This window comes from Vidua chalybeata, chromosome 6 (assembly GCF_026979565.1).
Source record: "Vidua chalybeata isolate OUT-0048 chromosome 6, bVidCha1 merged haplotype, whole genome shotgun sequence".
NCBI classification, from domain to species: Eukaryota; Metazoa; Chordata; class Aves; order Passeriformes; family Viduidae; genus Vidua; species Vidua chalybeata.
The window spans coordinates 53,890,334-53,907,068 of NC_071535.1; the positions used below are offsets into that span (position 1 = coordinate 53,890,334).

Sequence of the window (16,735 nt, forward strand, 5' to 3'; positions counted from 1 at the left end):
GTATTTTTAAATCAATTTGTTCAGATTAAACTTAAATAAAACTACACTGACTTTTTCTGTTTGATCAGATTAGATTACCTAAGTTACACATTGCATATGCATATATTGCATATTCATTGGCATCTCTTAACTCTTCTTTTGTCAGGCAGGGGTTGCTGTGTTCTGAAGGAAGGGGGAAAAATAGTGTTTTGTGAAAAAGTGAATTAAGTAACTCAATGTAACTTCTGAACTCTTATCAGTAGATGTTACAACTCCTAAAAACAATTCAGAACAAAAAAAAGTTAGGAAGCAAGATATCACCCTGGAGCATTCAGGAACATGTGTCCAAATGTCACAGAAGTTTCAAACAGGTTCAATCAAACCACTTGAATTTAAATATGGCCAGCAGTGTCTCATATACACTGAAGGAAGAAAGATGAAGACTCCTCATACAGTTCACACTCAGATAACAAGTAATAGCTGACAAATTAAATAAAAATACAGTGTATCTGCCTTCCCAGGTGAAATGTGCCTGGCAGACCAACCTGGGATAGGAGAAATGGTAGCAAAGCCCAAGATTCAGGCTTTGACTGCACAAATAAAAAAAACTTTAAAAAGCTACCACAGTAAAAAAAACTCATCTGCTCTTTAATAGTGCAAAGTTCTAATACAAAATATACCTGACAGAATAGGATCATTATTGAAATATTCTTAAATGAGGGGGAAAGAAGAATAAAAGGTAGAAGAGGGAAGAATTCTCACTAGAGCACTAAGCAGATTTTTCTTTTCCAAAGAGATAACTGATCTTCCTTACACCTGCTATCAACTTCATTCTGGAAATATAAAGGCAAAGGTTTTAGAAACTTGCATTACTCAAGGAAACAAACTACACCCCTTTAATTTTTGAGCACCACAACTGACAGACTAAGAAACTACAGTAATTAGGCTTGGTGAAATGGTCTTCTCACACATGGTGCTGAGAAAGCTGAGCATATTTTGGAAAGCTGAACATGTTTTCTGACTTTCTGTCCAGTGTCCCTTAGCTCCTGACACACTGCAGTTGCTTTCTCATGAGCACTTTTCTTCCTGTGTGCTGGTTTTGCAGGCTGAAAAGCTGCTGCTTTCTCAGCTCCAAGGGGCTCCTGCCCCAGCAGACCTGCATTGTCTCTGACAGCCCAGCTCGCTGCTCTTCCCACCTTGCCTCATCTCCCCTGGAACATGCCCTGAGTGCCTGATGTGCTCTAGGGGAGTCCCTCTGATCCCCAGGCTGGCTTTGCTTTGGAGTTGCTGTGTTCCATCTCTAGAGGCAGGGCTTTTTACTTCCACTGATTTATAGAAAACTCTACTTTCTCACTCCAGTTCATGTATATGCAATTCCAGTTGCATATCTCGAATCTTTTCTTCCAATCCCAGGTCCTGCTAAGCACAGCTGACCTGAAATGATAGGTAACCCCAAGTAACCTGTACAGATCCAGCTGTTCCTTGGCGCTGTAAAGAGCCTTTCAACAATCCTTACAGGGGCACACAGCAGCACAGAAATTAGGCAGCACCCAACACCAGGAAAACAAAACAATTGTCACCTGCATTTGTCCCTTAAATCCTCTGCCAAAACCAAAGGGAAAATACTTACATTTTGGGGCAAAAGCTTTCTTCACAGAGTTCCCTGCAGTTGGTTATGGTGCAAATCCATCCAAGTACATCACTCATCTATAAAAGATGAGTGAACATTACAGAAGGTTCATCCCTCACAAATGTCAGGGGTCCTAATGTAAGTCACCAAGGGTGCAAACACAAAGATTTAAGAAGCTTCTCAGTAATTCCCATGTATTTATTCCAAGAGGGAGTTCAGGCCTGCCCAACCCCTTCTTATTGCCCTCTTACAAGGAACCCTCATACCACACACTGCACTGTCCCCTCTGCATTTGGCTTTATCTGATACAGAGTAGTTCGATTAACTATCTGGGGAGAACGACCCAGAAGAGATGGAGTCCAGCTCCTATGCTCAGGAAAGAAAGAGTCTTTCAATTTTACACCAGGGACCTGTCTCTGCATTATAAAATCTGTGCCAGACTCGACAGCAAACAGATTTATAGGTTCCTAAGAGTTTTCTTAGCAGCCTCAGCTAACAGACCCCTAAATCCTAAAGTCTGACATGATTTGTCATTTAATTTTCTTATGCTTCCATGAAAGTCCCCAAGTTGAGACATTCAGCTTGAGAGTTCTGGTGTTTGACCCCTGGGATGGACCCTTTCATACACAGCAAAGTCCATGATCCTGAACAAAGTTGCTAAATTCAAAAAATGAGAATTAGCTTCTAAACATTTAAAACCCTAAAAATAAAGACCTGTAAAAAAGTTCATACTTTACTGCCCACATCTCTAACACATCTACAGCCTCATCCATTTCCAAGGGGCTCAGTCAGGCATGGCAAAGAAAATTGCAATAATTACACAGGCTAAATATTATACATATTATCTACCCACCTTAATGCCTAAAACCAGTAAAAAACAAAAGATTTTAGGTAAAAGCATAATCCTCTGTATGCTAGAAGACAAACCACTTGTATCTCTCAAACCATGAACTGCAGAATGAAATGCTATTTAGTTTAAAACTGCTGTTTTCCTGGATGTGCTACAAACAAGTTTTGATGTATTATTATTTTTAACAATTATTTTGGTAAATTACTTTTGACAATGTGACCATTAATAATGAGATTGCCATTTCAAGGACTGTTATTTTACGATTCACATTCAAGCAATGCAGTAGAGCAACTATAAAACTTTAATCTTTATTTCTGATTTGCAAGGCTGCAGTCAGGAATGTCCTTTAGGTGTAATCTGAGGGGCTGCATTGTTGTCCACCTACTCACAAGCAGACATAAGGGAACAAAATGCCAGGCTTTTGTCACAGGTTATTTTCAGCTTGGTGATAGCAATGGCATTGCTCAGATCCCTGAAACTCTCACTCCCCTCCCCTCCCAGCTTACAGGGCTGGCAGAGGTGGTCACTGCATTTAAAGAGAGCAGGAACCCCTCCCGTTCAAACCCTTTGAGACCCAAGAAAAGAAGGAGAAACTTCAAGCGACTCTGGTGAGTAGAGTCCCACGCATTCTGCCAGAAAGGGTTTGGGCATTTTTTTATTCCTAACAGATGATAGAAGCAATTTGTTTCCTGACAAAGAAAACCACGTAGGTATAGTACAGAAATACGAGTCCTACAGAGCAGTGCTTTAGGTTTGGAGTAGCCAGTAGAAAGAGAGACTCTTCTGGCTCAGACAGGTGAGCAGCTACTGGTGTTACAAGAGCAGGGCTGGGGGGGATCCTCATTAGAGACACTTGTTTGGACTAGGCAAGACTGGATAACAGAAGTTTCAGAATGTTTAAAAATTTTGTTACAAAGCTACAGAATTATTTTTATGCAAACAGTCAGTCTTTAGAAAGTGCATGTACACAGCATACAAATTTGTGTGCTTTCATAATAGTATCCTAGAAGTAAAAAACCAAAACAAACCCCCCAAAATATTCAAAATATTTAATGTTGATGACCAACTGGTTTCATATCAAATAAGAAGAAAACTTCTGTGCAGACTTGACAAGAAATGGCTAGGAAAGAATGCAGGATGAAAGAATTATTCCCAAATCCATTCTTCAAGCATTCTAAGAGAGTGTGATTGGTCAAATCTTCAGAAAAAAACCACAATAATTCAAATAAATACATAAATACATATGTGTTTTTACTATGAAGAGTTTTCTGCCTAAAGGTAAAATTATTTCAGAGAATAAAGCCGTACATGTAGATAAAATAATTCTGTGTCTTATCTCAGTCATCACAGTGCTATTTCAAAGTCTGTAACAGTTTTGCCTGGCACTTAAAGGACTTAGTGCAGGGATAAGGATTTAGAGAAGGATCTTGTGGAAGGAATAGTGAAAGCTGATAGCCCAGGATTAGGCCTGGAAAATTGAATGGGTCATTTGTACAGCAGGATGCAGCTTTCCACAGCCACATGGATCAGATTGAACCATGAGTGTGAATGTACAAGCATGTGAATGTGAGGTGTGGTTGGTTTATAAGTCCGAATAAAGTACCTTGTTCTAGAGTCAGGATACTGTATTTTTTGGAGATGTAATCTTAAATTTCTGCAGAAGTGTGCATCAAGGAAGTTTCAAAGGAAATGTGGCATCACTAGGCTAGAAAATAATAGAAAAAGTGGAAGAACAGAGATGAAAGCAAGGAATGGGGCACTATCTATAACCTCTCAGCAATGCACATGTGCTTCACATCAAATCAGTCAAAATCTTTTGTTTCAAAGTGCCATGTGTAACTTAGCGTGACTAGTGTCAGTGAAAAATCAATATTTACTTTCCAGTGTTGGAATTCCCATACCTTGACCTCTCTGTGTTGCTTTACTGCAGTTGTAAGGGGAAAATGTTGGTTATTAAGAGATTGTGGTGGAAGCTCAATGTATGACACCGACTAATAAAATTTACCTGTAGCCACAGCCCGCTGAATGTGTTGTAATATCAGAAATAAGATTATAAACACATAACAAGATCACATCTCCATCAAATGAGCTCAGTCTTCAAATACAAATGAGCTCAGTCTTCCCTCTGTTGTGAATCTCTCCTGCTGAGGGAGAAGCGTGATCCACAGGGGGCTGGATTTTGACAGAAACACCTCCAGGCTGTTCAAGATGTAGTGGCATCTCAAATGCAGACACATCAAAAGAAAACCTCACCGTGAGTGTCAGTTGCAGAGAAAAACCACAGCAGCATTTTATTGCTATTATATAAAGGAAGACATATCTTGTTACCCCCACGGTGCTGGTGGGGTGAGTACCACTAAGGACGGTCAAATGAGTCATGGTGGTCACAGGACAGGTCACAGCAGAGCTGTGATTAGATACCAGAGTTAAGTTCTGGCTGCACTAGCATTCCCACAGACTTAGCTGAGAAAAGAATTTCAAATATGGCCTTGATACTTTGCATTTCAATGTAGACAGGGATGCGTGAGTTTTATATTATTATTGCTTGTGTGTTAGGTAAGGAATCAAGGAATCAGTTTTCTTATCCTCTGAGTTTAGACTAAGCAGTTTAGCTGGGACTAAAACGCAGAGAGATGCAAGGCACACCCTGCCCACCACTCCCACTCAGCATTTCTACTGCCAGTGGTCACAAAGACCAATATTCCCCGTTCTGTTTATCCCCTTCAAAGCCATCCTGCAGCACATGTGGCAAAAACATAACCCTGCCAGGCACACAATACACAACTCTGCAGTCCATTCAGATAAGACATGAGCTCTAGACTGTCAAATGGATGAACACATAGAAGGGAAAACCTTGTGTTTAGCAAGGAAGCACCAGAATTAATTCCAATTAATCCATTAATTAATTACATTTTTCACCTGCACCTCAGTCAGGCATTAGCACTGCCTTTTACTCCTCCACAATTAATCAGGTCTGTACTGCATCCACCACCCACTTAGATCAATGGATCAAAATACATTTTTGGATTTTATCCTTATCAATAGCACTTGAGAGACCCTCTGTGGCAGTGATGTGACATCCAGATTTGGACAGTATGACTAACAGCCCAAAAGAAGTCGGCTCACAATGTTTTCATGCCTGTGTAGAGCACACCAACACTTCAAAGGCTTCCTTGCTCCAAGCCCAGCCTACAAAGTAGTGATATAAGCTCTAAATAATGGGAGGCATGAATCCTTGGCTGCACATCTGATGTATAAATTCTGCTCCATATAGAAGCTAAATTCTGAAGAATGACACAAGCTGCTGAACAGCATTTGAGCAAGTCCAAGAACACTCCACCAGCTTAACAGCACCCTGAGTGCCCACACGTCGCAGCTAACACTCAGAAGTTTCTGTGTCACACATTTCTTACCTTAAGGATGAGTCTGCTCCACTTCCCACCAGATCACCAGAATATAACAAGTACCATGTGATAATCAGACATGAAAAGGTAACCAGATTAAGACAACAAAGTTCAGGGAATTTCACAAGGGTTTAGACACTGACACCCAATGAAATTATGGGACGTGGAAACTTTGGATCTATTTTCTTCTGATGACAAATAGGAGACCAAGTTCTATTTCTATTGAAAGGATGGAGCTTTATCCACTGTTATAATTTAGATGAGTACAAAACTATGACTGCCACATCCCCTCTGGAGATTACCTTCTCATGGTGACCCTGCTGCACAGGCAGCATCCCCAGGGATGGCCACTCAGCTCCATAGGGATGAGCAAAGCCCGGACAGGAAGAGCACAGCTGTGCCCTGGTACCTCACCCAGCTTTTCCTCCAGCCAGCACAGACATCATAGCATGCACTTCTGTTCTTACACCAGTATCCTCACAGAAATATTTCTGCCATGCCTTTCTTCTTTCTCCTACAGCTTCCCATCAGGTGATGCCAAAAACCCATGGAAAATGTGTATGCATGCCCAATCATGTTACTATAATTAGCCTCAGGAACAATGATCCTTCTAAGAGCTTTAACCACAGCCCTTGACAGCACAAGGTTCACTATCATACTTTATCAAAATTTTTCGAAGATTATTTTTTCCCCTTCAGCTGATGATGTAATTGGAGTTACTTTCAAAAACTATCCTTGCTGCCACAGTTTTGGAGGCTTGGTGTGCCTTTGAGGAGACCTAAGAGAGAGGAAGCAGCTTTACAGAGACCAGAGGTACAAACCACACTCCTCCCAGCCAGCTGTCAGTGCTGTCTCAGCTGGGAAGGGATTCCACTGGAAACCTGATTTGAAAGGGAATACTGTAGACACAAAAATCTCATTTTAATTTTCAAGGAAGTGTCACAAAACTGATTTTTATCCACAGTTGCTCTTCCTTCTTTTAAAATGTTTGAATTATCGCTTGAACTGTTTTCATAAGAGAAAGAAAAAAAATGGCACCAATATAAAAGTACTTTATAAACAGAAGAAAATATAGAATAGCAGAGTGAGAATAAGATTTTACCTACATGAAAGATTCCTTTCTGTTCCTTTATCTCACATTTAAAAGAAATTGAAAAACCAATTTAACAGTGCTTGTTCAGTGAAGGCTTCACTGAGTGAGAGAGATCAAATTAATCATCTGTTCATTGTGCACAGTTTTGTTTCTTATTTCAGCTACATCAGTTTTTTTGCTTCTCACTTGTTACGTTACAGATAAACAGAGTTAGAAGAAAGCTGAGTTTTCATCATTACTGTTTTGAAACTGCCAGAGCAGTTCTGCTTTTGAGCAGCCTCCCAAGAGAGCTGGGAGGGTCTGGAAGAGATTAACAATGCTGCTGCTGTGTGACAGCAGAAGGCTGGGCTGCCTGAGCTGGGGAGGGTGTTCAGCTAAGCAGAAATCAGCCTCACAAAGAGGAGTAGAGGTTGGATCTTAAACGAGGATGACAGGTACACTGTTTAGTGAAGGTAGCAGTCACAACAGCGACTATTTAATTACACAGGGTTAAGGATATGCTAATAACTGCTGTGGTAAGGCAGAGATGTTTGGATATGCTGGTATCTGCATTGCTATCAAACACAGATTGCAAAACCTGGCCCCATTGCCATATCTCCAGTGCTATTGCTTCAGTCTGTGTCCCTTCCTTTTGCTGGACAGACAAGTCTTTCATACCACTGCAGGATTTTTGGCCTTAGTTATCTGAAAGGATTCCCCTCAGGGTGCAGAGCTGGCATGCAGACATTGTTAATTTCATTCTGAAATTCAGAAGATTAAAGTGCAGACGTCACTGAGATGATGATAAGCACAGGACATTAGTCCAACGTAAATATATAGTAAAATGTTAGTAAAAAATGCAACTAATTGAAAATACCAGCTCTGTTACATCACTGCTGTGATAAATTCCCCTCTCTCTATCACCTAACCTCAGAAGAAAATTCTCATGTAGCAGGCCTGATTCAGCCTTCAAAATCCTCCTCTTAGTTAAAAGTACCTTTTGCTGAATTTAATCAAACACAAATAGCACAAGCAGGCTTCAAAATAACTATAATAAGAAGGTGACTGGTTTTCCAAGAAGGAGGAGGAAGGCCCGTGCCAGGAGCTTGGAACAACCCGATAATTCGGTGCGCAGATGACAAGATGACGTCCCAGTCTTTCCAGAAACGATGACTCAAACAAGAAAACAGAAGGGCAGACTGGAACCTGGGGTTGTTCCAGGTGTGTGACAGCATAATCACAGGGAAAAGCACTCAGCCTGACATCAGGAGACCTGGGCTGGACTCCTGCCCTCCTGTGTGACCTTGGGCAAGGCACTCCAGTGCTAATTTGAACAGCAAGAACTGGAACAGAAATCGCGGCTCTTTGTTTTCTCTGATGTTTAGATTTTAAATGACAAAGGAAAAATAACCACACCTTAAGCGCCTCAGGAACCTGTCCATTATTACTTTACAATGGTTGTGCAGCACAGAGATCTTGTGGCTGTTTCATGAGGAACTCAGAAAAGGTTATGCTGGGGTACAGGAGAGGGCAGTGTTGAAAGAAAATGATCATTTGGTGGAAAACAAACCCTAGATTCCTCTTTTCCAGAAGAGGGTTGAGTGATTCTAGAACCTTTTCTCTGAAACACCTCGCAATCATTTCACATATTTACCATCACAATATACCAAGCTAAGGAATATCCTTTTTTTATGAGAGAATCACAGGGATTTAGACTGTCCTGTCCCCAAAGCAGCAGGGTAGCACCCTCACTTCTGTTACCACACAGGTATGAAGTATATTGCAAGTATGCAGTAGCAGTTGACTGGAGAGGAAGGAAAAGAAATTTTTTTAAGTCAAGCTGTTCCATTTAAAAGAATTCACATTTGCTGTTGCATTTATTTATGTAATTTGATTTCCTAGGTTAACCCTTCAGATAAGGATGCCGAACTGGGGAGGAGGAGCCAAGTGTGGGGCCTGTGAAAAGACAGTGTACCATGCTGAGGAAATCCAGTGCAATGGAAGGAGTTTCCACAAGTCGTGCTTCCTCTGCAGTAAGCTGGGCTGAATGGTTTAACATCACAGCATTGCCATAGCTCTGTATAACTCTTCCATTGAAGCCAGAACATTTATTTTTGTATTTCTTGGCAGGCAGTTTTGCTGCCTTTTACCTGGAGCAATCTGCCTCTTGGGCTCCTGGCTTTTTTTTTGTCCAAATATGAGATGGATTTTGTCAGGGACACAAAGGTGCTGCAGAATCCCAGTATCTAAGTCCATCTCCAGGACTTTGTTCCTTCTGTCCCACAGTGCAGCACACCACAGGTTTGCTTCAGGTTAAAAAGTCCAGCAGAACTTAACAAACAGCATTCATCAGACAGAAGGATGATTACTTCTTTACTTTTAGGAGATGATTACTTTCACAGAAAATCCTGACATTAATTTGTTTCACACCAAAAAGCTGAAAGACCCTGGTGTCATCAAAACCTCCCATCAACACTCTGCACGTACCTCAGCCTCCTTCCCATATTTCACGTAGTCTCGTTTCACTTACTCTTTCCCTCCACAGTCCTCTGTGATGTTGGACTTCCAGGAATTTTGCTTTCTCTACAGAAGAGGTAGAAATTAAAAAAAAAAAAAAAATTCAGAGAGAAGGTATTCAGCTTTGTTTGTTCTTTGTGGAGAGGGAGAGAGCAAACAATTTGCTAAGAACTAAAGATAGCTGAAGAGTTTCTTTTGCAGACAATACTTGGGATTGCAGTATGACTTCCAGAGTGACAGTTTAGGAGCTACTGAATCCAATTTTCTCCCTCCCTTTCTGGAGGGATAGAGACTTCTTATATGGAGGCATCAGACTAACTTTACGTGCTTAGCTGACACAGAGCAGCTCTTGCAGAATGAGACCAAAGGACACACCTGAGCTGTCTTTGCCTTTCTCCAGGTGCCCTAAAAGTGATGCCTGAAAGTCCAGATGATGCCTTTAGTGATGCCTAAAAGGCCAAGTAAGAAAAGATTCCCTCAAAAAAATTTCAGTTAACTGACAACCTTCAGCCAATGTTTACAAAATAGTAAAAGAAAAATCTCAGTCTCAACTAAGACTTTCTTAATGCTTCCATGTTCTGCCTATAAAAATAAATAGTAAATAAAAATAAAGAGCTGCCCTAATAGACCATAGTTATGAATATTTCTCAAGTGTAGTCTTCATTCTTAGTACAACTGAATTATTTTCTTTTAATGATTCATGATAAACAATTTACATTCATTAGCTCTATCAAATATTTAGTTTGTTGTGGGGCTTTTCTTGGTTGGTGATGTATTTTGTTGTGTTTTTTTTTTTTTTTTAATGTTCCTTTATTTGTCCCATGTTTTAAGTCTGAATTAATTATTAATAGGTTAGATACTAAAAATAGTATTCCCATCAGAAATATGTTTAAGGTCAAAACCTAAAGATGCATCTAAGTTGCCCAGCTGGCATATGAAAGGTATGTTAATTGGCTTTACTTCCCCCATGATTCATGAACACTATTCAGCAGCTCTGGATGCCTCAGGATCATGTATCACATTCATGAGCTTTTGTATGAACCACTTACAGGATTTCATTTCTCAACAGAAGGAAACCAATTCTCATGCCTAAACTCAGGCATGAAAACAGTTAGTTTAGCTGCACTTTTGTATACTTCTATACAAAACTATTTCAAATATATCCTCTATTTCACATTATATTTGCCCAGGCACACAAAACACATCAGTATTTTTTGGCCAAAGAGTTCAATTTCAGCAGAATATTATAAACAAAGCAACCTGTTAACACAGGAAGAATCAAACAAGCTAAATTATTTATAAGACTCTCTCCACTCCATATTTTTTCCCTACAAGTATTGCAAGAGAGAAATTTGTTTCCAGCAATCCCTCCTTCCCATGCAGACTCCTGTTTACCTGCAGACTGATGTTTCACTGACAGCTTTTACCCAAAGTGCAGCTGTGATGGACATTTGGCAAGATCTCACGCCATCAACCTGGATCTCCTCAGTGCCAGCAGGAGAACAGGATCTGTTGGCAGATGACAGGTTATCAAAGTTATTTCAACAACAGCACTTCAAGGCCTTTTGCTCCATCTGTTGTGGTGAATTAATACCCTATCCCTAAGGTACCAGAAATAGAAACACTTAATCCACTGCTAGAGTTTCCATCATCCCTTAACTCCCTTAGCAAATACAATTATCATCTCAAAGCAAGACTGTAGTACGAGGACATCAGGTTCACACATTTACAGAAGTGCCTCGTTTTACTTCTGTGAAGTATAAAGGTCTTTGCAAATTATTTCTCCCTTCATACAAAATAGGGAGGAGGAAAGCCACAAAGACACCCAGACAGTTGGGATGTATACCTAGTTATACTGCCCCTTAACAGCAACCTAGTCTCGGGGGTGGAACTGCATGATCTTTAAAGTCCCTTCCAACCCAAACCATTCTAAGAGTCTGTAATTAAAGCTGCAGAGGTTCCAGGGTGTAAATTCCCTGTGCTGGATAAATTGAATTGAGAGGAGGACATTAAAAGTAAACGTGGGGGAAAGGGTCTAATCAAACCCTCAGGTAGCTCTTCCAGACCTTCCACTTGCAGCCACTTCCAATACTTCTGTATTTCACAGCTTTCTGTTGCATATATGAATTCAGCAAATTTGTGTTCCAAGCTATCAATAACCCATGACTGGAATGCCCTCTGCAGGGCAAGCATTTGTTCTAAGGAACCTGAAGAGAAAGCTTTTGCCTATTTTTTCCCCACTTCTAATAAACCACTGTTGAACAGTAAACAGTTTGTAAGAAGTACTGAAATAGTAATGTTTTAGCATACTGGAAAATAATGGTTTTCAAGAGAGACTCTGAATTGAAAGATCTTTCTCTCTCTCTCTGTGGGGTGGAGACTGTCTCACATTGAGTTCCCCAAGTGGTGCAGCAAACACAGGCATACACTCCTCACTAAGTAGTGAGGAGTAGCTACTATATTTTCCCCCATTCATTATTAGTAGTGCTGTAGAGGACATATTTTGTAATTTGTATTTGTATTCCCTGATGAAAGCTGGGCATTCCCATGACACCTTCTGTCCAAAAGTCTGCCAGACCTTTCTTAGTAAGCTAAGCTGTCATTCTCTGTACCAAAGATCATTTGTAAGAGCTCTGTTTGGGAATGGCTACAGCCACACTCCTGTCATCCCGGAGGAAGTCTGACAGACCTGACACTTGCTTTGCCTTGGTGCCACAGCTCCAACAAACAAATAATGACAAAAAAACCCCCAACATGTCCTGTCTGACTTCAGAGAGGAGTCGATGTTAAAGCCTCTTTCAGAAACACACCACATCAAAACAGCCTGGGCTGAGCTGAGAAAGACCCCACAGACTCAGAGCAAGTATTCTGAGAAGTCCAGATCAATGTCCCTGCAACCTTCTTTCAACCCTTATTTAAGGTTTGGGAATTCAGGATGCCCAATTTCAATCTCAAGCCCATTTTAAGCTTCACAGATCAAGATTTCTCTGGGGTTACAGGATAACTTCAGTGCGGCAAAAGAAGGACAGGTTATGTGCACCACAAGTACCTCCCTCTTACTTCAGCAACAGCCCAGTCAAGTTTTATACTGACAAGTTTTATACTGAGTGGCTCCTTTCCCCACATTTTTAAGGCTAAACAAAATGAAATACTAATTGCAATTATTTTAAACCACATAAATTCAAATTTGAAAAGGCAACTGCTGATATGTGCCTTTCTCTCCCTGTTTTCAGTGGCTTGCAGGAAGGCTCTGGACAGCACCACAGTCGCAGCTCATGAATCTGAAATCTACTGCAAAACCTGTTATGGGAGAAAATACGGCCCCAAAGGGGTTGGCTTTGGACAAGGGGCTGGATGCCTCAGCACTGACACTGGAGACCACCTGGGCTTGAACCTGCAGCAGTGAGTCAAACCCCAGTGACAGCTCCTTTTTCTGGTCCTATTTGTCTCTTACCAGGGTTTTTTATATATTCCATTCTGTTTCCATAACAACATCTAGCATAAGGAGCAGAGCAGACTTTTTTACACCCTTTCCTTCCATGGACACAGTAATTCACAGTTTTTAATGATGCTCAGTCTCTTTAAGCCTGCTTTAGAAATTATACCCTCCTTCAATAGGCAATTATTCTGCAGAAGCAGCCGTTATATGCCACCACACATGTAAATATTCACTGCAATTGTAATCTGCCATTTGTAGCACAGTGGTAAAGTCACATTGACCATAGAAAAAGATATTTTTTTTTCCTGTTAGAGGCTAAAATACAGTTAACGTTTTACTCTTAGAGAAATAATCACACTACCCCATGCTGTTAGCTCTCCTCTCAATGGGGGAAATAACATATCTAAATCCTCCCTGTGGTTCTAATAACACTTACAAACAGACTGAGAATGTGTTTGAACAGAGAAATTCTAATGGGATACCATCTTCCAAAAGCACATAATTAGCTCTGACAGTTCATTGTTATAGGATTTTCCTGCAATTCTCAAAGCTGCACATTTCTAAATCAACGCTGCTTCTTCCTTCTGGTGGTCTACTATAAAGAAACCAATTAACCAATATGCTGTGCAGGAAATAAAAGCTTAAACAATGTATTTAACTGTAGCTCCTTGTACCATACAAAGCCATTACCGGCAGAGTTCTGCACCCAAAACTGTGTCATCCTGTGGATAAAATGACCTGTTGCAGTCCAACAATCTGGTAATTCAGAAATCATTCTGTGAAAGGCTTTATGCACAAAGATTTAAAGCATGAAGTCCAGAAATAAAAAACAAAGCTATTTTTCTGATGTAATTTTGACCCTAGGCCAGGTAAGAACCCCAATTCCCTGTCCAAATGTTTCACTGCCTAATGAAACTATGGCATGCAAAACCTGAATTTCTATTTTCAGTTTGATGAGTACCAGCAGATAACCATTTACAAAGACTAGAGACATCTTTTCCTTGTATTTTCCCTGTTACCTCTCAATGAGAGAAAACTGGTTTTTACTTCAATTTTCATTAAATATAATCTTTTGTGCATGTGGCTGCTGCCAGCTCCATGTACTTAGAGCCCAGAACAGGTAATTTCAGAGCTTACAGTACCAGCTTCTCAATCACACAACACAGAATTCAATAGAATACTTTTATTTTCTTCTTTTTTTATCCCCTTTTGCATGTCAGAGATGAGCAATTTAGTATTTTTTATGCCTTATTAAAAAAACAATTAAATCCTTTTTCTAGAGAAGATAAGATTTTAAAGCAGCTTTAAAAACTTCTGTTTTAGGGGGTCACCAAAGCCTGCTCGCCCTTCAACACCAACTAATGCTTCCAAGTTTGCCAAAAAGATGGTAGATGTGGATAAATGTCCCCGTTGTGGCAAATCAGTGTACGCTGCGGAAAAGATCATGGGAGGAGGAAAAGTAAGTAGTGACTTCAGCACTAGGAAAAAAACTCCACTATTTTATAATGGTGAGAAACTATAGCTAAGAGGTCCTTGATCATTTAAATTTTCATTCGTAAAGAAAACACAGAGATGAATTTGCAAATTCCTATGACAGATTTAAAATCTTGTACTTTTTGTAAATATTTTTCAATTTTTTGCTTCTTACTGACATCTGAGGACCAAGCACAGATTACTGTACAAGCTGACTATTCCTCCATCTCTGGGTATATTTATAAACATTTATGTGTAGTGGCAATTGAAGATATATTAGACAACGTAACTGAAAAATGGCTAACCCAGAATGACTAAAAACGGAATCCACAAGATCTACAAATTAATTTTAATCTTTCCACACCACACAAAGCAGTACTTCTTTGTTTCTTGCACCTGCTGGCCATGCACTTTCTGTGCCACACAATGAATTATCTCCCCTTGCTCAGCCTTGGCACAAGACCTGCTTCCGCTGCGCCATTTGTGGGAAGAGTTTAGAATCCACGAACGTTACGGACAAGGATGGAGAGCTCTACTGTAAAGGTGAGAGTTGCAGGGAGCTGAATGGGGCTACAGAGTCAATCTAAAGTTAGTCTCTTTAGACCTAGGATTGACATTGTGATTTACCTTGCTGTACACTTAATACCCCCCAAGAAATTCCATTTTTGACTTTTTTTAACAACCTTCTGAAAGCAAAGAGCTATGGTAACATTGCAGTTGCAGCTCCTACTATTAACATTTAAATTTTAAAGCTATAGTTTTTCTACAAATGCGAGAATCTCTCAAATCTGTCAGACCTTCTAATAGAGCACTGGCCATATCTGCACAGTCTCACTCAATAAAATAAAAAATCCACAAAGATACAGATATTTGATCCACCAAATCAGAATTCTTGCCAGTAAAATTTTAAAGATATTTCCACTGCATTGGTAGCACAGAAGATAATGCAAAAAAGGTAAATTACACATCTAGATGTTCTTCTCAGATTCACAAAGTTCACAGACTTCACTTGACTCCTAGAAATACCTTAAGGGGAAAAAAAGTACGTGAAGCTTTTATATACAAAGCTAAACTTTATAGATAACCATGAAGAAGAATACTGGAGTTCTCTGACTTTGGGTACAGTCTGTCAACCACAAGTGGATCAAATGAGCATATTTGGAGAAATATGCTCACCATTACTACTTAGTAGAATTGTGATAAACAACCATGCACATACTAACCAATATAGAGTTCAAATGGAATTACTTAAATGCCCATCAATAGTTTCTGGAATATGCTCCAGTTCTTAAAAATCTCTGGCTTACTGTGTCTTACTCATCAGACCAAGTTTTACTGAACATTTTCAGATAGAAAAGTAGTATAATGAAAGTATTACTTAGATGTAAAAAATATATAATTTCTTAACTTTCTTTGAGATCACCAGGTGCAACTTCTGTGTAATTCAAATACGTAACACCAGTTTCACTATTAAGACCTGGATAAACTTATGGGAAATACACTATTTCAGATTTCCTTCCTTTTTATTAATTTAAATTTGATAGTAATTTAAAAATGAAAACCAAAAGACATTTACCTTTGAGACCCTTCAAAGTACCATTTACCTCCCACTCCTTCTTTTGCAGTTTGCTATGCAAAAAACTTTGGTCCCAAAGGAATTGGGTTTGGTGGCCTCACTCAAGTGGAAAAGAAAGAGTGTGAATGAGAAGAAATGGATGCATCAGACTCAAACTGCTGTTGATGACACCAAGTGATAGCTGTCAAGTAAAACATTAAACAACACATTGCTAAGTACCTAGGGCATTTGATTAAGATTTTCCTCCTTGCAGGAAAAATTTGTGAGTTGTATCTTAAGAAATTCTTAGAGTAGATTAAAACGGTACAATGATAAAACTAGATTCATGTTTGTGTTTAGTATATAAAGACAAGGAACCTCATGGAACATTATTGCTTCTTAAACTAGTACTTGTCACATTTTAGACTGGAATTTTAGAGTCATAGTGCCCCATTATGAAAGGGATCCCTTCTGGAGTGAAGGGTCCAGGTGTTCCCAGTTAGATTGTATTTTCGTTTTTTCACAATGTTAACCTGTCTGTATTTCCACCAGTCTCCTAGTTGAGTTTTGAATATGCTGGCATTTGTGTTAGAACAAGTAGCTGTTATTTGCTTTGAGACAATTAAAAAGGACTTGAAACTATCTTTCTCTGAGGGAGGTATTTCTAAAAAAAACTCAACATTTTCTTAGAATACAGTGTTATAAGTTTTGTCTGTTTTCAAGCTACAATAAATTACTTGCTGCTTCACATTATTTTTATTTGTATTTGCTTGTGCTTATGCATTCTACAACATTTCAGATAAATGGATTTCACCA

The 16,735-nt window shown here is 39.6% G+C and overlaps 1 protein-coding gene across 2 annotated transcripts; it reads left to right on the forward strand.

The window, feature by feature from the left end:
* Positions 1–8,374: 8,374 nt before the first annotated feature.
* CSRP3 (cysteine and glycine rich protein 3) lies at positions 8,375–16,588 on the forward strand. Of its 2 annotated transcripts, none has more exons than XM_053945746.1 (6): positions 8,375–8,442; positions 8,838–8,968; positions 12,686–12,854; positions 14,215–14,350; positions 14,814–14,907; positions 15,990–16,588. In XM_053945746.1, the coding sequence occupies exons 2-6, from the start codon at positions 8,857–8,859 to the stop codon at positions 16,067–16,069; spliced, it is 591 nt and encodes a 196-aa protein (XP_053801721.1). In that variant the 5' UTR covers positions 8,375–8,442; positions 8,838–8,856; the 3' UTR covers positions 16,070–16,588. The 2 variants fall into 2 exon arrangements, with proteins under 2 accessions (XP_053801721.1, XP_053801720.1); XM_053945745.1 differs by lacking the exon at positions 8,375–8,442 and adding an exon at positions 8,489–8,703.
* The last annotated feature ends 147 nt before the right edge of the window (positions 16,589–16,735 follow it).